The following is a 22,846-nucleotide window of genomic DNA, read 5'->3' as shown; positions in this document are numbered from 1 at the left end:
GAAAAACATGCTGGGCGCTTGTATGTGCATGCCTACAATCTCAAGAGGAGAATGGAAGAGAAGGGATTGCTACATGGCTATCCTCCCTAGGGTGCGATTTCTTACTTTTCCTCTCTCTCTATCTCTCTCTCTCTGGCAAGCAGTGCACATGCCCTGTACGCAAAAAACAAAACAAAACAAAAAAAAACAAAAACCACTTTCCTTCTCAATGGTTACAGAAATCATTCCAAGGCCGTTTAGTCATCCAGCTTCAAAGGCATATTTATGCATTTAGGCTCTGGAGCAGCCCATGATACTAGAAAACACCAGGCAACATGAAAGCTTGCCTTAATCTATTGACTAACACCACAGGTTTTCTTTGAAAACCCGAGGGTAGCTCAGCTTGTGACTTCTTCATTTTTAAAATCAACTTTACAATTTTAAGATAAAACACTGTTGAAACTGCTTCTCCCCCTGTCTGATTATGAAGCTGCAGGTCAGCAGAAACAGAGGTGGCAATGAAAATAGGGAGAAGCTCTTCGCCTAACCCTTTTTTTTTTCCTTAAATTTATTTTATTTAGAGAGCATGCATGTGTACAAGAGAGAGAGAAGTTGGGGAGGTACCCTGACAGGATCTGGGTACAACACAAGTCCCTTTCCTCAGCCTTCCAACTGGTCTTGGGCATGCATACATTCCCAGCAGATTTCAGGTTGACTGGGCAGGGGATCGAAACCCGCCATTGACGCTGTGGCTTCCAGCACCACAGGTCCGCATGCTACTGATGGTGGGCCCCCTTGACTTTACGTAGAGGACTTATGAATGCCCCAATAAAACGAGGTGAGTGTCTGTCTGCAGCACAGTGTTACACACAGTACAGGAGGAGCTTTGTCACCATGGCTGGCCGCAGCTTACAGCCTGGTCAAGGTGGCCAAAGGATGTATGGAGAGCATGTGTGGCCATACTCCATTGGGGCGGAGGGTGTATTCTCTTTCTCTCTGTCTCTCTCAAGTGTACGTGCCCTCTGGCAATTAAATGGGAAAAAAAAAGACAAAGTCCTCATCAGTAAAGGACTCAGTGACATATAGGGTCACCCTACTTTACCCAGTAGGTCCACTCCTGCCCTAAGTGTTGTTGATGTCAACAGAGCTATAGCATGGAGAATGTGCCCTCAGTTCGGGGGTTCACATTTCTTTCTTTTTTGGGGGTGGTTATAGGGTACATGGACTCATTAGAGAGAGACAAGAGAAAGGGAAGTCAGAAATCATCCCCTGGGGGGATGGCCACACCACAGTCCCTCCTCCTTTCTGCTCCTGGGATTTGGGGCACACACACACACCGCATCTGGTGTGATTTTCAGGCTGCTGGGTCTGAGACTTGAACTGTGATTGACCATATGGGAGTCTAGTGCCTTAACCATCACACCACTTGCTGGCCCTGCATTTATTTCTGATTGCCAGTGGGTAGTGACTTCAAGTGCTTCCTAACCATTAACTGTCCTGTTTTTTCCCTCTCTACCGCCACTCTCCTGGGGGCAGGCACCCCCACTCTCACCTGGATTGCCGAGACCAGCCAAGCAGTCTCCCTGCTTCAATCTGATCCTGGAACGTTCCCTGAGGCCCTCTGTTCATGCAGCACTTGGGATGGCTTCTCAGATTCAAATGAGGACACTCGCCTGCTTAGCATCTCCTGGCGTCCTTTCACAATCCAGCTGAAGTCGAACCCCCTTCCCTATGCCGTCCCCCAGACTGGCACCCACACCTCCCCTCATTGCCCACCACACCCTAGCTACACCAGCCCCTCTTCATTTCTTGAGTGGGCAGTCCTCCAAACTCTTTCTGAGCTTTGGGATTAGTTAGCACCAGCCCTTCACCTACCTGGAATTCACCCATTTATTTAACTGCTTACTGGGTGCCTGTCATGTGCCAGGTATTTTTGGCAATGAGGCCATTGAGGTTGAATGGCCATTATTGAACTTATGTTCTTGTGGAATAATTAGTGTGTACGTGGTGGGTGGTAAGTATTCAGGAGTGAGTGGGAGAGGAGGAAAATGCTTATTTAAATGGGGTGGTCAAGGAAGGCCTCTGAGGAAGTGCCCTCTGAGCAGAGACCTGAAGGGAGCGAAGGGGCAGGGTCTCACTATTTTCTTTGCTTATTGTGAGCCCATCCCTCCCCACCCCAGTCCAGTGGTGCTCAAGCCTGTGAGAGTAGAGACCTTGATTCTGTCTCTATTGCCCAGAAGGGGGCCCAGCCCATAGTAGGTGCTCAGTAAACATTTGTGGAATGACTGCAAGTGCCAGGCGCTGGGGCTATAGAGGTGAACTGGGGAAGACTCCCAGCTTGCCTTAAGGAGATCTTGCTGTGCCTTAAGGAGAGCTGCTGCTCAAGGGAGTAGTTTTTTTTTAGGGTAAATTCTACCTTCCTTCTGATCTGCCACTTCTGAAAGCTTAAATTCTCCCAGATTTTTCCTTGAAGGGGACACGTTTGAAGACATAAAGATTGTGTTCATTAAGTAACAAGATCAGTAGATTCTAAGAAGGTGGGATTTCATAAGGGAAGGAGGAAGCAGGTGCTTTGGACAACTGAACAGACCATTTTTGGGAGGATGAGGAGGAGGGGACTGAAGAGGAAGGATGTCAGAGCCCAGGGAGAGAGGCAGCAGGCTTTTTAGCCTGGAGCTGTTGGTAGGGCATATCATAGAGGAGCACAGATGCTTTTTGACCCTGTGTTGGGGAGTCCACAGTGGAGGAGTAAGAACACTTGGCTTCATGTCTGAGCACGAAACAGGGAAAATTGGCAATCCATGTACCTTCTGACTTGTTGAAGAAAAAAAATATTCTGATACTTGTTAAAACAGTAAGGAAGACTTTAGCCAAGACTATGGCAGTAAGGAATATTACGATAAGGGAGAGAGATCAGGTTTGACTCGGAGTACAGGACAAGGAAGGATTTATAGCCAGTGAGCACCAGGAGGGGATCAGGGGATAGGAAGGTACCTAGAGAGGACATCAGGGGTGGGGGGATTGTTGCTTAACTCACCCAACAAGATTTTTGCTCAAGACACTACTTTGCAGGATTCTTGCTAAAACTGGATTCTACAGGGATGGACACTGGAAGCCCAAGGTCCATGCATATTGAGATGAGGGCTCAGAGGAACCTGACTATAGTTGGTCAAGGAAGGAACCTTGAGTGACTTCAGTTTCCTTGTTTGTTAAATGGTGACAACACTGCCCCATACTCCACCCGGGGCTGCTGTGGAGTAAAGGCAGCTGGAAGCTGCCGAGTGCAGAGTGAATATGAGTGACGGGTTCTTTGGACAGTGCTATGTCAGAGTCAGAGCTCAGGAAGACCCCAAACACATCTTGTTAAGGTGAGCTGTGCAGCGTGCTGTGAAATAATTCACAGACTTGGAGAGTAAATGGATAGAAAAGGTTTATTATTCACTTTCCGAAGGTAGAAAAGGGGCCAGATGCCAGAGTTGCATAGGCCCTGAAAGGTGGTGCCTAGGGACTTTTAAAGGAAAGGGACTTAGGGTGGGTGATTTAAGGTGATTAAGGTGGTCCTGAGACAGCGTGCCAGGTGGTCGTTTACAGCATCTGGGCTGTTCGATCATCATACCTGGGTGAGTCAGCCACCTGCAGTAGAATCACGCCCCCCTCCCCTTTCTTCGTTCCTTTCAGGTGGAAATCTTCCTCTGATCACAAGGAATTCCTCACTAGGGCATGTTTCCTCCCACTGGACCAGCCAGGCCAAGTTTGACCCTTTAGGCCTTTCTCCCTGCCCTGCCAAGGGTACTCATGGTTGCCTGAGAGGTTGCCTTCCCTGGAACAGAGCTCAAGATAAGAGACAGACATCCCTAAAAAGAAAGAAAATGCCCATGGCTTCTGTGGAACTTTGAAGGCCTTCTCATCAAAAATGTCTCGGCTATTTGGGGTTGGGGCTAGCATCCTTTTATGTCTCTGTTGGGAGAGCCTCTTCCTCTAGCTACATCCTTGGCACTGAAATATTTCAGCAGCCATCAGCTGAAGGGAGCTTATGGTAAGGAGGGCACAGACCTAAAAATGGATTCTGGAGAGTCTGCCATCAGGGCTACGTGGAGGGGGCTTTGGAGGGCCAGTTCATCGCAGCCAGGCCTTGTGATGCCAAGTTTCTCCTGTAGTTGTGACATAGTATTTGAAAGAAGAAATTTGTCTTGGACCAGCTGGTGGTGTAGTGAGTGGTTAAGGCAGCTAGATCCCACATGGCCAACTGCAGAGTTCGAATCCCAGACCTGGTTGCTTGAAAAATACCCCAGGCATACATGCATGTGTGCCCAAAATTCTGAGAGGAGAATGGAGGAGAAAGGATTGTGGTACGACCATCTCCCTTTCTCATTTTTCTTCTCTGTCTCTCCAGTAAGCACATACACTGACAAGTTTAAAAAAAAAAAAGGAAAGAAAGAAAGAAAAAAAATTGTCTCAATGAGCTACTATAGATTAGAAGCAGTGAGGAAAAGATTTATTGGGAGGATTGGGTAATTTTTTGGTGGGAGAAATTACTTATAATTCATTTTATGTAATACTTCAAAATAAACAACATATTTTAATTTCTTTCATGAAAGAGAGAGAGAAGGAGACAAATAGACATTTTCAGCAGAGTCTTTCTCTGGAGCAGTCCTCCTGTCCCAGCCCCCCAGCTACCAGGATTATAGGCCTGTGCTGTGTTGGGTTGGCCTGGAATGGAACCCAGGCCTCCCATGTGGCCTCCAGCCTCCCGAGCAGCAGTGGTGCTATCTGTGTGCCATCATGGCTGGGCTGAGACCAATGGAAATATTAAGTGTAAGCACAAAGCCAGAAAGAACATGCAAGTGAATATTTATATAATCTTGAGGAAGGATTTGAGTATGTCATCTAAGAAGAAAACAAGCTTAATAAGTTGATTACTTGAAAGAGTTTGCCATTTGCCAACAAGATGTAAATGCCAACTAGTTAAAAAAGAGAGTTTGTAGCATCTAGTCCAAAGAATTTTTTTTGTTTTACAATTTTTTTTTTTTAATTTTTTTTTTTTGGAGAGATTTTCACTGTAGGGCGCGTGCGCTCGCCAGACAGACAGAGAGAGACATAGAGACAGAAAGCGAGAAATCACCCCCCAGGGGGGATGGTCACGCCGCAATCCCTTCTCCTCCATTCTCTTCTCGGGATCTTGGGCACACACGCACACGTGCCCGGCGTGAGTTTTAAGCCACCGGGTCCAGGACACGAACCGTGGTCGACTACGTGGGAGTCCAGCGACATAGCCATTACGCTAACTGCTGGCTCCCTTGTTTTACAATTTTTAAAATTTTTTCTTGCTTTCTTTTTTTTTTTTTTTTTTTAATTTGCTACAGGCTCATGTGCTTGCCAGAGAGAGAGACAGTGGCAGGGGTACAGTGGAGGCCTGGGCTAGAGACGACCATACCGCTATTCCTTCTCCTTTATTTTCCTCTCAGGATTTTAGGCACACGTATGATGCACATGCGCCTGGCCTGTTTTTCAGACCTCCAGGTCTGGGACTCAAACCATGTAGTAGCCATGTGGAATCCAGCTGCTTTAACCACCATGGCACCTATTGGTCACTGAGTTTCTCTCATGAAAGAGAGAGACAAGCACCTTCAACAGGGTTGCAGGCAGTGAGCATTCCTCCAGCTTTACAAACCTGCCAGCACCATGGCATGTGTGTGTGAGCCTGTACAGGTCAACTCGGGAACAGAAACGTGATCCTCCGTGTGTCCAGCATTTCAGAGTGCCCAAAGGGTACATTCCCCCTCTTTTTTTTTTTTTTTTTAAGAGGTTTTTGCCTTAGGGTAAGTGTGCTTGCTGGAGAGAGAGAGTGAGAGGGAAAGCGAGAAACCATCCCCCCAGGGTTCACTCCCTTTTCCATTCTCCTCCCGGGATCTTGGGCATGCTTGCACACATGCACAGTATGATTTTGAAGTCACTGGGTCCAGGACTTGAACTGCAGTCAGCCCTGTGCGAGTCCATGTGGGAGTCCAGTAATGGAACCAGTATGCCATCTGCTGGTCTTAAGAACATATTCATAAGGTATAAAGAATACATATAGGGCCAGCAGGTGACGTGGAAGTTAAGAAGCTGGGTCTCGCATGGTTGACCTTAAATCCCAGACCCAGTGACTTGAAAATTATTCAGGGCATGTGTTCTCGTGTACCCCAAATCCGAAAAGCAGACTGAGTGAGAAGGGATTGCAGCATGGCCATCCCCCTGTTTCTCTCCAGCAAGTGCACACACCCTATGGCAAAAACCTAAGGAAAAGCAAAAAGAAATTCTGTCCAATATAAGTAGGCCCCTAAGCACAGCTGGACATAGATAGCAGGGCACCACGCTCCAGCTATGGTTCGCTTGCTGGTCCTGGCTGCTTGAAAAAACATGCTGGGTGCATGAGCACATGAACCCAGAATCCTGAAGGGATGGGGAAGTGGTAGAAAGGATTGTGGTGTGACTTGCTCCACTGTTTTAATTGCTAGAGGATATGGGCATTCACTAGAGAGAAACAGAGAGAGGAAGGAAGAAACCCCCCCCCCCAAGTGCTTAAGTAAGTGTTCCAGGGATCCAGCTTCCTTAACCACTAGACTATAGGATTTGCTTTGGATGGGGTGCCTTTTCTCTTTCTCACTTCTTACTTTCTGCTTCTGGCAATTTAAAAAAAGAGAAAGAAAAGAAATGCCATCCCATATATGTATTTAAAGTACAATAATTTCTTTAGAGTTTATAAACTAATGTGAAGATAAAAATCATTCATAATTAGCACTTCATTTCTAATACACATTGCTGGGGCCAGCAGGTGGCATGATGTTTAAGGTGCTGGACTACCATGTGGCTGACAGTGGTTCAAGTCCCAGACCTGGTGGCTTGCTTTTCACTTTGCTTCCCTCCCTCTCTCCCTCTCTCTCGCTCTCTCTCTCTCTCTCTGGTGAGCACACATGCCCTATAGCAAATTTAAAAATAATAATAAGTAAAAATGAAATAATTTTAAAAAGAAGTACAAATAAACATTGCTTAAGTTCTTATTTGTTTTCATTGTTTAAGTTCTTACTTGTTTTACCTTAAGGTAAAATTGATTTATCAAACCATCTTCTCATAGGTATACAAACTTTGGCCTAGCTTTTTAAAAGAATAACAAGAACAACAATTTCAAATATGTGGGCTGCTGACTGCCGCTGTTTTTGGAAACTTCCATTGATCCTGCCCCACAGGCTGGCTGGGGCTGGGTGTGGCAGGTAAAGGTGTTTAGTGAGCATGAAGGTAGACCCTCTAGAACAAGCCCCCGCCATCCTGTGAATAGTGGCTTATGTTCAAAGTCCATCACTCTGCATTTATATAGACGGCTGTGTGTGTACACAAGGTATCCTTGCATGTGTGCACTTGGCTTGGGAGGAAAAACCGAACTAGAGGGCAAAGGCAACAATTCATGATCTAAATTTCACAAGTAGAGGGAAAAGGCCGTCAAACGCTGGCTGGAAACTCCGCAGCTGGCCTCAGAGGAACTCTTCACCCAGGGATGCCTTTAGCCAAAATAATAAGAGGGACAATTGAGGATCTCTTGTTAAAGATCAACTTTCCCATGGAGCAAAAAGAATGCCAGGGCAGTGAGACAAAAGACATGCATCTTAATCCTGACTGTCATTCATAAAACACCCTTTGTCTATTCAGAGCGATGTTAGGACTTGGCTCTGTAGGCCAAGGGTAGAAAAGAACAAGAAGGAATTTTTATCAAGTTACGCTTTCAATGAACTGAGCTTTCTATGAAAGAATGCAAACGAACCTCATTCAGAACTTGCCTTTTTTTTTTCTTGTAAAAGCAAGGGTAGTTTGCTTTTGTTTAAGTTAGAGATGTCATCTAGTAAGTAATTTTGCTGAACAGCTCCAGAAAATATTTTAAAAATGGATGATTTGTTAACTGAGTTCAAATCTGGGAGAAAGAAAAGGGTTCTTTTTTTTAATAAGTACTATTTGCCTAACAAAGGGCTGTTTTCCCTTGAGTTCAATAAATACGTTTGCCTGCACCAGAGTCATAAATCCTTGTGAGAGCCAATGACTGCCCTCACCCCACCCCAGCAACCGACCACAAGGGGAGGCAAGCCATTTGCATGCACGGAGGTATGCAGTTATTGCTAACTGATGAAAGCCTTTCCCTCTGTGGATAAAAAATAAATGCATGTGTTTGGGTAGCTCACACAAAGCCGTCTATCAGTAACTGGATTAGGACTCCAGATGGAAAGACAGGGCTCATAGAACAAGCAGATTTACTCTAGAAGCTTCTTCCCTCTAGGCGTCAGCAAAGAAGTTATGATCAAATATTTATTAGCTGTGCCTTTGGTGGGGCTGTCTAAAGCAGAGAGGGAAAATAAGGTATCTTAAGGCAAGGAATGGGTTGCTAATTTATTGCCTACATATAAACAAACATCTGCTCTTTAATTACACAAAGAAGTCTCTTAAGCACCTCTCCCTGTTGCTCCTGGGATGTGTATGCTTGCTTATTTTGCAACTGTATTTAGTCATGGAATTTCCAGAGCCACTTGAGTCTGGAGAGGAAGCCCACAGCCAATGAGTCAAGTTTTTAACTCGCGAAAAGGGTTACTTGGCGAGTTAAGAGATGATGCTAGGGCGCAGTTATGACTAGTTGGGTCATTACAGCAGAAGTTCAAGAGGATACTGCCTCTCCTCCTTTGTGAAATTCAACCCACTATTTCACCCCACAGTCCCCCGTGACCCCTGGAAATGTTCTCACTGGTATCACGGGGTCCTTCATCCAAATGATAATGCAGAAAAGCCAAGGCCAGGGTCAGTAAGGTCTTAGTACAGATAGCTCTTGGTCTACTAAGAGGTCTGTTTGTATCAGCATCCCTCAGGACAATACATTTCCAATGCTGCTCTGTGGAGAGTAACCCGAACTATAAAATAAGAGGTAGGACTCCATGAAATTGATTGAGGCTCTGTGGTCAGGGCAACGAATAGTTCTAATCATCTGAGTGAACAGAAAATTAAATGACGAGAGCTTAGATTTTAAAGACCCTGTTTTTGTTTGTTTGTTTGTTTAAGTTTTGCTATGGGGTACATGCATTCACCGGAGAGAGAGAGACAGTGAGAAATTAACCTTACCTACCCAAGGGTTATGGCCATACCACAATTCATTCTCTCTTCTCCTCTTGGGATTTTGGGCACATGTGCACACATTCCCAGTATGTTTTCCAAGCTGCTGAGTCTGGGATTCAAACTACACAGTTGGCTAGGTGGGATCTAGGGCCTTAACCATCATGCCACCTGCTGGCCCCTGAAACCATGCTTTTGATCATAGTGATTCAGTAAATTTGTGTGAAGCCCAGAAATACATGTTTAGAAAGCTTTCCAGGTGATTCTGACTTTAGAACTTTTCCAGGTCTAAATGATACTCTATTAACCTGCATGTATTGATTCATCCTATGAAATGATACTAGGATGAAAATGCTTCCTTAATGAAAGGGAAAGGTGGGTCCCCTGTCCAGCCTTAGAGGGACGAGGAGGGGCTGCTGTTCCATCTTTTTTGTGTTTCCATCTTTGCTTTGTGGTAGAGACAACCAGACTGTTGTATGTACCAGAGGTGTTAACAGGAAAATGGTCTGTGTTCTGGCCCTGTGGTAAGCCATATAAATGACCAAAAGTTAAATAAAATCCACCAAAGAAAATAACCTACTTGTAGCAGGCCAGTTAGATCTGCCCACACAAATGGCCCTTTAAGTCTGGACTCGATCTTTCTTCTTCAGCCAGTACAGTCGGGCCCGAAGATGACATGGTGACCCCAGCTGCAGAAGATGCCATGACAGCCCCAGGTGCAGAGGATGAACTGGTGACCACAGGTGCCAGTAAAGAGCCCTATGAGTTTCCTGGCTTGACAACTCCGGTGAGTTCCTGGGAAGAGAAAATTTGTTCCACAGGCTTATGATCACATGCAAGGATATAATAAATATAAATTTATAAGTATGTAACACACACACACAACACACACACACATTGCATAGATATAAAACACAGCACATGTTAAATTTTTCAAAATATCTAATAGATAGCACATATATGAGCTGTATGCATACATGTATATGTGTATGTATGTGTGTGTATACATGCATAAATAGATATGAAATGCTTATATAAGATCAGTGTAAGCCACCATACGAAGGAATAGTTATGTGGCTCATAAAAGCTTGCTTCGCAATTCCACCCAGTCAGCAGGTAGTGATGTGGTAATCACAGGTGATTTGAGAGTACAGACCAGGGCTTTCTAAACTGATGACCCAGATCTTCGAATTTTCAATCTATTACATGCTAATTTTCAAAGCAGAAAATGTCTTCTTAGCTGTGCCAGCACTATCATTGCTGTAAAGGCGTGTGAATATATGTTCTGAGTTTGTTATTTCATTGTAGAGCGATAATAAACATGGACTGGAACTGGCTCACAAACCGCACTGGCATAAGCTGGGGAGAATTTCAATTGAAGATTCCTACCCTAATGAATTTTAATGAACTCATCTGTGTCCTAAGCGTCTGCTGAGGCAAGATGAGATGCCAGGCACTGGGAGAGTTTGAGGAGCCACACCCTCTACCCTCGAGAAGTTTATAATCTTGTAACAGGACAGAGGCTCCTTCCTGCCTGCCGCACCTCATGCACCACTAACCCCCTTGCTTTATCTATCTTGACCTTGTTGGTTTTTGTGACCTTTGAACACACCAAGTTGGTTCCAACTTAGACTTGTTTTCTGTGTCCAGAATACTTCCCAGATCTTTCCATGACTGATTCTTTTTTCCTTCTTGTGATCCTCAAGGTCAGTGTTATCTTTTTTTTTTTTGGAGAGGTTTTTGCGATAGGGCGTGTGCGCTCACCAGTCAGACAGAGAGAGACAGAGAGACAGAAAGCAAGAAATCACCCCCCAGGGGGGATGGTCACGCTGCAGTCCCTTCTCCTCCATTCTCCTCTCGGGATCCTGGGCATGCACACCCGCACCTGGCATGAGTTTAAGCCACTGGGTCTGGGACACAAACCATGGTCGACTACGTGGGAGTCCAGTGACATAGCCATTATGCTAACTGCTGGTCCCAAGGTCAGTGTTATCTTAAGGAGACCTAAAATAATCCCACCTCTTCATCCCCCAGGAGTTACTCTGTACTGCTGAGGTCCGCAAATTACTACCAGATTTGTCTCACAGACTGTTTTTGTAAAGAGACTTTCACTGGAACATAGCAATGCCTATTTGATTGAGAATTATATGTGACTACTTTTCTTTTATCTCTTTTTTTTAAATTTCGCTAGAAGTCATGTATGCTTGCCAGGGTAAGAGAGAAAGAGGAAAAGCACCCTGAATGGGACATGGTCACGCCACAGTCCCTTCTCTTTCATTTCCCTTTGGGCTTTTGGGCATGTATGCACATACATCCAACATGTTTCTTAAGCTGCTGGGTCCAGAACCAAACCACGTGGTCGGCCATGGGGGATCCAGCCACCTTATGCAGCCCTGTCTGTGTACTGTTGTACTATGTAAGAGCAGAATTGAGTAGTTGCAACAGAGACAATATGCCCTGCAAAGCTGAAATGATTTACTACTTGGTCCTCATTATAAAAAAGTTTGCCAATTGTTCTAGCCTATTACCTTAGCTTGCATTTTCTGCAAAGCACTGAAAGTCACCTAAGTAGGCATTTTGTATTTGTTTACATGTTAAATATTTTATGCCCTGCCACCCCATCCTAGAAGGTAAGCTTCAAGAAAGCACGGAATTTATATTGCTCACATTATATCCCCAGGGCTTAGAACTATGCTAGACTCCTAATAGGTACTCATAGCTTTGAAGTTGTGATTAAAACAAAAAGAAGAGATACTGAGATGGCTGCTGAACTTGAGCTGTGAAATACTGCTTTCATTGACTAAAAATGAAGATCTGCTGCTAAGACTTTTCCCTCCAGATTCATTTCTAGTGGGAAAAGTACAAACCCAGGCCCATCTTGAAATGGCTACTGAACTTGATTGCTTTCATGGACTAAAAATAAAGATTTTCTGCTGAGACCTCTTCCTCCAGATTCATTTCTACTTCCATGCACTGAGTGTCTAGACAGGTCCAAGTAAATAGGATCCAAACATCTGAATATGATTAGGGTTAGAATATTCCTCACTTCCCACTGAATCTGATGCACAAAGAGTGGCAAATGGAATGGAAGAGAGATTGCATATCACCTCCTCCTGCACACCTCTGAACACTCAGATTGAACTTCAAGAATTAGGAAGAAACGCATCATCCATCAGATGACCAGAAATCAGCACAGGGTCACAAGAAATATGGGAAAACAAGAAAATACCTCTCCTCCAAGGGAAAAGAATAACTCCTCTTCATCCTCAGACAGTACAATGAAACTCACAGAAATGTCAGATAAAGAATTTAGAGTATTCATAGTGACAAAGCTAACAGAGATGGAAGAGAAGAGAAACAATGAACTACAGAAAAGGCAGGAGAAAGGAGCTGATAAGTTCCATGAGATGAGGAAATTTTGCAAGATCTGAAAGAGGAAATAAACACCATAAAAATAATCAGATGGACCTGTTTAGAGATAGAGGCTATAATACAGGAAGCCAAAACCTCCCTTGAATGTATTATAAGCAGACTTGATAACACAGAAAATCAAATCTCAGATATAGAAGATAGAATCGCTGGCCTAGAAAAATCCACCATAAAGAATGAGAAAATTGCCCCCCAAAAATGAGAATAATCTATAAGAAATACTAGATACCATTAAACTTCCAAACATCCAGATAATTGGTATCCCAGAAGGCAAAGAGACTCATAAGGGCATTGATAATCTATTCCATGAAATCCTGGAAGAAAACTTTCTAAACCTAGAGAAGCATTCAAAGATCCAGTCTCAGAAAATACAAAGGACCCCAAATAGAATAAACCCAAGAAGATCTTCTCCAAGACACATTATAGCCAGATTGACCAAAACCACAGACAAACACTAGATACTAAGATTGGCAAGAGAGAAACGTCAAGTTATCTACAAAGGATATCCTATTAGGTTAACAGTGGACCTCTCATCAGAAACAATATGAGCAAGGAAAGAATAGGAAAATATATTCAAAGTGTTAAGGGAAAAGCAATTTCAACCAAAAATACTGTACCTGGCAAGATTATCCTTCAAATGGGAAGAAAAGACAAGAACATTCTCAGATAAACAAAACCTGAAAGAATTGACCAACACCAGATCAGATCTCCAAGAAGTTCTGAAGGGAGTGCTCTACCAGGAAAATTAAGTAGAGATACACAGAAATAAGAGTTCAAGAACTAAGAAAATGGCCAACTTAATCATAGGGATGAGTCTGGAGTTGAATATTATATCCCAGAATTTAATTGGGAAGATCAGACCACAACAGAAAGTAGATTAAGTACATGAGACTGAACCGGTGAAATAGAATTTTGTGACTTCTGACTAAAACATTGCTGATTTTCTTCTAGGCTTTGTTTCCCAGTTTAAAGATTTTTGTCCTGAATTGAGCTGCTGATAGGTTCATGTACCTACTATTTGAACAGAATCCTAACCTGTTTTCTGGCTTTGAGTTTTAAGCAAAGTTCCTTAGCATTTCTTTGATTTATTAAATCTAAAACTGCTTTTCTTGAAATAAAAAAAAAATCTAAAATACCTATTTAAAAAAGAAAGAAAAGTGTAACATACTATTTTAACCTCTTTTAAAAGTTTATTTATTTCTCTCATGAGAGAGGGAGACAGAGAGAGAGAGGAAAAAAAAAAAAAAAAAAAGAGGAAGACAGATACCCTGAACAGGTCTTCACACTGTGATTTACCCCTAACCTCAGCCAGCCAGGATTGTGGGCATGTGCTGTTTGTGTGCCCAGTATGCACAGAAAGACCACAGGATGTGAACCTAGATCATATGGCCTTAGCATCACAAACTGTTGCATTATTGCTGTACCTCTCTGACTGATCCATTGTAATCATTTTTATGTGTACAGTTTAGTAGTATTGAGTACAATACATTTAGATCTTTGTGAAACAGATCTGCAGGTCCTTTTCATCTTGCAAAACTGAAACTCTATATTCATTAAACACTAACTTTCCATTTTCTACTGCTCCTCCCTCACCCTGCCCCCCCAAGCTCCTGGAAACCACTTTTCTTTTGTTGTCTCCATGAATTTGACTATTCTAGGTATCTCCTATAAGGGAAATCACGCAATATTTGTCTTTTCACAACTGTTTTTTTTTTTTTTTTTTTCACTGAGCATGATGTCTTCAAAGTTTATCCATGTTGTAGCATGTATCAGAATTTTCTTCTTTTTTAAGGCTGGATGATATGCCATTGTATATATATATACCACATTTTGTTTTTCTAGTCATCTGTAGATGAATGTAGGGTTGCTTCTGCCTAATGGTTATTTTAAATGGTGCTATGAAGCACTTTTGTACAGGTGTGCTGTAATGATGTGTTTTCAGTTCTTTGAGTATATACCCAGAAATGAGATTACTGGATCATCAGTTAGTTCTGTTTTCAATTGTTTCAGAACACTATCCACTTTTCCACAGCAGTTGCACCAGTTTATTATCCTATGGTATACAAAGGTTTCAATTTCTCCACATCATCACCAACATTTGTTATTTTCTGATTTTTTGATAGTAGCCATCCTAATGTATGTGAGACATAATATCATTGGCATTTTGATTTGCGTTAGTCACTGTTCCCTATTACTGATGCTGAGCAACTTTTCATATTCCTGTTGGCCATTTGCATATGATTTGTATATCATCTTTTAGAGAAATGTCTAGTCCTTTGCCCTCCTATTTTTTAAAATGTTGTTTGCTATAGGGTTCATATGCTCACTAGTTCCAGAAAAAGAGAGAGATAGAGAGGGAGGGAGGGAAGTGTGAAATCGCTCCCAACCCCACCCCCCACCCCCTGCAGAGGGGATAGCCACACTGCAATCCCTTCTTTACCATTTTCCTCTTAGGATTTTGGCCATACATGCACATGTGCCTGGTGTGATTATCAAGCCACTGGGTCAGGGAATTGAACAACACAGTTGGCCATGTGCGATCCAGCTCCTTAACCTCCATACCACCTGCTAAAGCCCAGTACCCCTTTTAAAATCAGGTTATTTGAGATTTTTGGTTTTGAGTTATAGGATATTTCATTGCAAAGTTTTTCCCCGTTCAATACATTGCCATTTCACTATTTATTGTGTCCTTTGCACAAAAGTTTGATGTAGTCCCATTTGTCTATTTTTGCTTTTGTTCCCTGTGTTCACTAACATAGTTGGATCTTTCTTACATTGGCATAAACTTTGGAGTCAACAGAATCACCTGCAAGTCCTGCTGTCACTTACTGGCTATGTAAGTTTGGGCTCACATAGGCTTGTTCATACAGTAGGACTAACAATAAAAATCTATTCATTCTTGTGAATAGAGTAAATGAGAATGCATTCAAGGGTATGCCCCATAGTAAGCACTCAATGAAGGGTAGCTATGACCCTTAATTGGAGGAGGGTAAGCATTAAAGGATCACACAACCTAATATGTGCCACATAAATGTTACAGGGAAATAGTGCCGTTTAGAAACCTGGTAATCCAATGTTTTTGGAAGAATGAAGTCCTCAGGAAATGAGCATGTTAAACACCTGGTATTCATTTCTAGCATATACTTGGTTTTATTCTTGTCCCCAGCCTTATTGGTTCTTTTTGTTTTCTTGTTTCTACTTTCATTTTATGCCATCGTATATCTTATAGATTTACACCACCCTAAGTTCCGTCCTATTGCAAGGTAGAGGATATATTTTTAAACATTAGGTTTTACTTTCTGTTTTGCCTCACTTACATCTTCAATAGGTATCAACAAGTGTGGAGAGTGTAACTGATACTTACGTCGAGGATCTGCCAACCCAAGAAAGCACGGTCCATGCCCAAGAAGAAAGCCAGAGCACTACACCACCAAATGTGGTGACTAGTCAATCCAGGGGTAAGAAAAACCAGTCCCCCTAATTAGGATTGATTTATTTTTGCATAATCAGTGCATTCCAAAAGTGCACGAACAAATATAATAACCAATAGGAAACATACTGGAATACAAGAATAAATTCTGAACCAAGCTTTATGTGGTAGATTCCAAATTTAATTTACTGAGTTGCTGAATGAAATTCCATTTGTTGGGTCACTGATTCTTTCTATCTTGAATGAGAACTAGTAATAATGCACCCACAAGGGTGAGTTAAGTAGCTGCAGATGTTTTGCTGACCTGAAGCCAATATAATGCTACATTAAGAACTTTGTGTTGGGGACCAGCAGATGGTGTAATAGTTTTGTCACTGGACTCCCACATAGTCAACCGTGGTTAGAGTCCCAGACCTGGTGGCTTAAATCTCACACCCAGAGCTCATGTGCATACCCAAGATCCCAAGAAAAGAATGGAGGAGAGGGAATTGCAGCATGGCCATCACTCCTGGGGGGTGGGGGGTGATTTCTTGCTTTCTGTCACCCCTGGGGTTATTTCTCTCTCTAGGTCTCTCTGGTGAGTGTGCACTCTATAGCAAAAATCTCTCTTAAAATAAAAATAGAAAATCTAAAAAAAAAAAAAACAAAACAAAATTTTTTGTTGACATTCAAAAGTACAAAACTCAACCCATGTAAATCCTTTTTTGGGGGAAGAGAGAGATTTTTGTCATAGGACACATGTGCTCACCAGAGAAACAGAGAGTCAGAAAGCTAGAAATCACCACCCAGGGAGCATGGCCCCACTGCAACCCCTTCACCCCTTCTCCTCATTCTCCTCTTGGGATCCTGCTTTATCTTATAGTAGTAGATAGAGGTGGTAAATATAAAGAATTAATCCTACAGTAACTTCATTGAATGCTTGACATCTTCAGAAATTTTATACTATTAACTGTCTAGATAGGTCTGACATTTCCATGTGTAAAATGAAAGTGAACATAAAGACCATGGCTAAAGCAATAGATCCCCAAACCAGCTGCACACTTGGACATCTAGAAAGTTATTCTTCGTTGTCCAATGTACATTCTCAGACTCATTTACCAATCTGGTTTTAAAAACTCTGTAGCACTTCTGATTTTAAAAATCTGTTTGTACCCTCTCTTAATATGGATCGACAGCTAACTAATAGCTCTGTTTTCTAATGGAGCCTTCCACATTGAGGATTCTTTCTATCATACCAGAATACCTCTCTTCTATTCCTGAAAAAGAAGAAAAAAACAAAAGAAAATCTCAGTTGCCTGGGAAATAATCACTGTTATTCTCCTTTCCTGTCCCCTGTCCCACCCTGTTACAAAAAAAGTGTGACTTGGGGCACATTTTCGTTTCACATCATTCCCCTAAGATATTTTCACATAAGATTAAAATGTCATTACAAGCACTTGTTTTATAAGAGGCAATTACTTTAGCATAGCAGATGTCTTATTTTCCCATGAAACATTCAAGTCTAATGACATTCACATGTATGACACGCACAATCACAGGCAGTGTGATCAGGAAGGGTCGGAGGAGCTTAAGACCAAGAACAAATCTCCCACAAATTTTATTGTTGGTAACCTATTTTCACACCGATGGTGAGTTTAATGGTGATAATGGTGTGTAATATGCCTGGAATTGGCAGCCACCATGTTAGGACATGGTAAGCAAATGAGTAGCTCATCTCTGCTGGTAATTGACAGCCAGAGATGATGTTTTGAGAGTTGATTCACTGACATTTTTGTCCTGGGAAGGCCCAAACCCAGCAGTCTCTCAATCCCTTCCATGGTGCAATAATAGCACAGGCAGTTTGAGCTCTGTGTAAATGCTCTGCTAGATTGCAGAGTCAGGGAAGGGACTGAGTACTTTATTTCTGAAACATGCATTCCCCATCCATTGGTTTTTATTTTATTTTTATTTGTTTAGTTTTCTGCTATAGGGCACATGCACTTACTGGAGAGAGACAGGGAGAGAGTGAGAGAAAGTGAGAAATCACTCCTCTTCCCCAGGAGCCACACCACAATCCCTTCTCCTCCCAGAATTTTGGCATACACATACACATGCCCAGTGTGTTTTTCAAGTCACCAGGTCTGGGACTCGAACTGCACCGTCAACCCTGTAGGATCCAGCTACCTTAACTGGATGCCAGAGGCCGACCCAACACCTTTACTTTAAAATAGGGATTTTAAGTATGGATTAGGTTTGACTGCAGATAGAAACACTCAAAGAAAAGAGGCACAAACACAGTAGGTATATTCTCATTAAATTAGCAGGACATACTGCCGTCCTTACATCTGGATTTTACTACCAAAAAAGAAGCAGGGAGTGGGTATCACGAGTCAGGATACCTCATCTTGAACACATCTTTACAAATGAGAGCTTTACTCTCAAAATAAGTACTAGGCTTTGCCATAGTATGATTTGTTCATTGTCTTAACATCAGACTAGGAATCTAGATTGTTTGGGATTCTGGGTTTTGCTACCTTAACCCCTGAAACTTTTTGACCATTTCTCTAAGATCTATGTCTTCGTTTCCTTGACTCTGCTTTCTAAATTGGATGAGAAAAAGGAATGTATCCAGAAGTCCTGTGAACCCATAGGTTTGAAGAAGCATCTGTAAATTTGGTAATAATAGCTACAACAACATCACATCAGATCTTGCTTAAAAAATCCCCCATTATTTAAGAAATTATCCTCTTTGCTTATGTTTTGCTTCTTCTCACTTAGGTTAAATTCATCTCTTGCCAATTGTTAAATTATAGTTATTAAATCCTAATAATTCTATGTTGTTACATCCCTCTCTTTACAGAGAAAGTGGGTGGAGAGACACAGACAACAGTTGAGAAAGGTATGCTAGATTTTGGTACCAACATATTCCTAAGTGAGTTTTAAAAATTTTCTTTGACCCTAATCTTTGAGATGAATTACATTCTTTCTGGATCATAAGTCAATATGAGCAGATAGAAAACCTCTTTTCCCCTACGTTTGTTATTTTATCCGTGATAGAGAAAGAGGAAGAGAGAGAGAGAAAAGCAGCCTCAGTAGGGTCTTGTCACTTCATGATTTTCTTTGTCTAGTCTTCCAGCTCTTCAGGATCTTAGGCACACATGCACCTGACAGGTTTTCAGGTTGAGACCATGCCAGAGATTTGAACCGGTGATCAGCCATGTGGCTTCTAACACTGTAGTTCTTACTGTGCCATGAAGGCTGAGCTGGAATAGAAAACTTTCTGTGATCAGATATCAGACCAACCTTTTTCTTTTTTTCTTTCTGAGAGAGAAGAGGGAATTCCCTATGTTTGGGATGGTGGGTGGGGAGAAACTGTCAATGACAGCTATGGAGAATGGTATCATAATTTATTGTTACTAGGAATGAAACTGGAGGCTAATTTCACAGTCTTACACAAACACTACCCAATAATAGTGAAGCCGAGATGAGTGTTAATAGATCCTGAGACTCAGAAATCTTTCCATTCATAAGATAGGGTTAGAATAGCCTGAAGTTTTCTCCTCTTATAAGTCCACTTTTCACTGGATGTGGGAGAAACAACATACAACATTATTTGCTATGTATCGTAGGGCATTGGCAACATTTACACATGACATGTTTTATCATAGATGTGTTTTTTGACCAGGGCTCCTGCTTTTTTCCCTCTCATCCAGATGGTCTGGCAACAGTGACCCTCATTGGAATCATAGTTGGAGTGTTACTAGCCATTGGCTTCATTGGTGGGATCATCATTGTGGTCGTACGAAAAATGTCGGGAAGGTACTCGTAAGTAAATAACTCACACCCATGTGATAAGTCGATGAAGGTGGTGATGTCTAGAGCGCAGACTTTTTTTTTTTTTTAATAAAAACCTTTCTATAAAGGTTATGTTCAAAAGCCACCTTCAGATGTAAGTCTCCAGTTATTATACCTGAACTTGCCCTAGGCCTTGTAAGTTTCCCCCCAAAAAGCTTGAGAGTCGGAGGTAGCTATTATGTTGACTTTTGTTGAGATTTGACCACATTTGACCTTTTGTCTTAATTTTCTAACTAATTGAACTTGAAAGAAAGAAATTCCAAACCAAATTTTGAGTTGACAACTAATCCCCCTGACTCCAGCCATCAGGGCTAGGTGGTCTCTGGGAAAAGTACCTGTCTCAGACTCGGTTCCCCTTCTGATGAAAACTTCCCCTGGAATGAGACTTTCTCATTTAGAATTCTTCTTGTACTCCAGCCCAGCCCTGCACATAACCCCACCTGTGTTCGCCCACCCCCAGCATCAACTATGGACAGGTGAAGGAATATTTTCTCCATCTTAAATTTCCCTAAGAATTCAGAAATGGGAATTCATGCCCAGAGGGAAGCTTTTTCTTATTTCTGCTGGGGAGATGATAAATTTGATGATACAAAATGGGGAGAAGAGCAGATAAGTGGCATACAGCTGAGAAGTTAAAGAATATGATTGACATTACAGGTATAGATGTATCCTTTTTGGATATGCTGGGAATCTGATCCTGGCTGTTTGAGGACTGGGTACAGAGGAGGGGTGAGGAGGGAGGAGAGAGTGGTACCAGGTTCCAGATTGGAAGACTTAGAGAAAAGGCAATAGGAACAATGACTCATGGGGTTGCTATTTAGGATGCCAGTAAATGAAGTGACAATCACCTTTCCCTTTGTTTTCACAGGCCCTAAAGTGCTGAAGGATGTGTCTTCTGCCAGCATATTTTACAAAGGAATTTCTGACTCCGCGTCCCTGAGGTTGTGGGAGAAGATGACCCATGGAATACTTGCCCACCCACCTGACTTCTATGGTGATCCTTCCACTTGCCAAAGTAACTGGAGGAGAGAGATGCTTCACAGGACTTGGCTCCTCTAAGCATTTGCCTTTTGAAAATTTTTCTATATATGACCTTTATAATGATTTAAAAGACAAACTGCACAGAAAATGGAGCAAAACTGTATAAACTGATTTGTAACTAAGACTATCATTCAATGGATGTTAGAAACTATAATCATGTCTTTGTTTTGACTATTCTCTGTTATTGTTAAATTGCGAAGGAATCTGGAAATATTTATATCAGTGGAGTCCTTGGATCTGGAGCCGTGTTGGTAACCGGCACAAGCATTCTGCAGTGGCCCATCTGTTGAAATGCACATTTTCCCATCTAGCTTGGTCTATCTTTTTAAGCCTGATTTGGTGTGAATAATGTAGAAAAAAATTCTAAACTGGGATAACATGTGATGAGCAGCTGCCTTTTGTAGGGCCAGAGAAATCATTTCAAAGATTCAATCATATGCATTCTTAAATCATAAATAGGAAGTCCATATTTTGAGGAAGGTACTTGTTTTCTCCTAGGCTACTGGGCAGCCTCCAGGCTTGCTTTCCTGCCTGCTCCAGGAAAAAGTTGATGACTTAAAGGCTTGTTCTTAGCTGTCCATTCTGCCTCCCTCCTATGATGGGAAACCAGGTAAAAGGGGTGGCCTTTTCCCTTTCTTATGATGCAGATCCACCAGATCAACTGCTTCCTTCTGGAAGATAGAGATTTCAGTCCTGGATGCTAAGAAAGTTGCCAGATGCCCACTGCTGTTAGAGGCCCAGGTGCTCCTAAAATCAAGAACCACATGGATCCCTAAGCAGAAGGAAACCTTCTGTGTTATTCTGGCATGTGTAACTCAGAGCAAAGATAAGGGGAGTACAAGTAATCTTGTATAATGCTGATTTTTAACAAGCAGCTGGGATTCAAGACTTGATTCCAAAATAAAAGATATCACCAATCTTTATGACATACACATTTTTCTGTGGAGTCTTACTGAAAAGACCAAAATAAAGGAACCTAAGGGGCCGTTCTGTCTCAGTTCTAGCCAACTTGGCTCTTCCCTTCCCATGGAGCCATTGAATTCTTTTTCCTAAACAGAAAGTTTTTAAACTGAGCAGATGCTCTGTCATGATTGTGGTTTTGCAATCCCGAGTTCCTCTAAACTTGTAAGAGTTCATAAAACAGGAACGTAAACTAGCAGTTGGAAGCATAGCTCATTTCTCCCCCCTCCCCAGTAATGTGTGGATGTTATTTTAAACAGTGCGTCTGTGTTCTGCAGATCCTGCTGACCCCCCAGGTCAGGGTCCGTAGTTGAACATCAGCTGACTGAGAGAAGGGATTTTAGAAGCATTGTCTGAGTTTAAAATCGCTTTCAGTTTCATCATTCGGATTCCTGAACAGGAGTTAGGAAGAAGGCCCATTTTTTTCATTCTTATCTTTACCACACCCTCTGCCCACTGTGAAAAAATAGTTTACCCAAGTGATACACTGGACCCAGTGCCTGCTGGGACAGGGCTGTGGGTTTTTTGGTCATACCTGTGTTGATGCTCAATACAGTGTAGACATGTGTTCAAATAAAACAGATGATTGTGTACCTTGAGTCAGACCATTGATTGGAAATCTCTGTCAAGTCTGGGTCACACTTTGACCATCTCCAGATAAGATAGTAACTTATGTAACGTCTATCTTGTTGGCTAGATTGAGAGTTAATTATAAGAGATCCTAGGACATTCATTCATGGGAATGAAATGTGACTATACCTTTCACCTGGATCTTTGCCAAAGCAGAGCTGACACTGTTCAGCAGAGGGAGGGAGTGGGAAGACAAGTGGTACCCTGGGCTGTTTGGGTCCTCTCTAGTCCGAAGGGTTATTAACAAGGTTCTCCTGCTTTGCACTGGAGAGAGGAGCCAAGGGAGGGCGCAGTTGCCACTTCTGGTGCTCCATAGGAATGTGACCTCAGCTGGGTGGGGCCTGGCTCCCCAAGAACGGGAAGTAATAACCCCTGGGAGGGGGCTCCAACTGCTCGTGGGCCTGTGCAGCTTCATCAACA

At 42.4% G+C, this 22,846-nt stretch overlaps 1 protein-coding gene across 4 annotated transcripts in view; it reads left to right on the top strand.

The window, feature by feature from the left end:
- The window catches only part of PDPN (podoplanin), a 36,826-nt gene extending 14,431 nt beyond the window's left edge, over positions 1 to 22,395 (top strand). The window contains exons 1-6 of one of the 4 annotated variants that reach the window (XM_027770622.1): positions 3,327 to 3,347; positions 9,753 to 9,889; positions 15,860 to 15,989; positions 18,801 to 18,839; positions 19,654 to 19,765; positions 20,664 to 22,395. In XM_027770622.1, coding sequence (XP_027626423.1) covers positions 9,779 to 9,889; positions 15,860 to 15,989; positions 18,801 to 18,839; positions 19,654 to 19,765; positions 20,664 to 20,670 — 399 coding nt within the window. In that variant the 5' untranslated portion in view covers positions 3,327 to 3,347; positions 9,753 to 9,778 and the 3' untranslated portion in view covers positions 20,671 to 22,395. Of the gene's footprint in view, positions 1 to 3,326; positions 3,348 to 9,752; positions 9,890 to 15,859; positions 15,990 to 18,800; positions 18,840 to 19,653; positions 19,766 to 20,663 lie in introns of those variants that run through there. The other 3 variants (XM_006145279.3, XM_006145278.3, XM_027770621.1) reach the window with 3 other exon arrangements.
- Positions 22,396 to 22,846: the final 451 nt, after the last annotated feature.

Source organism: Tupaia chinensis, unplaced genomic scaffold, assembly GCF_000334495.1.
Source record: "Tupaia chinensis unplaced genomic scaffold, TupChi_1.0 Scaffold000146_1, whole genome shotgun sequence".
NCBI lineage: Eukaryota > Metazoa > Chordata > Mammalia > Scandentia > Tupaiidae > Tupaia > Tupaia belangeri.
This window is presented reverse-complemented; position numbering and strand designations above follow the sequence as displayed.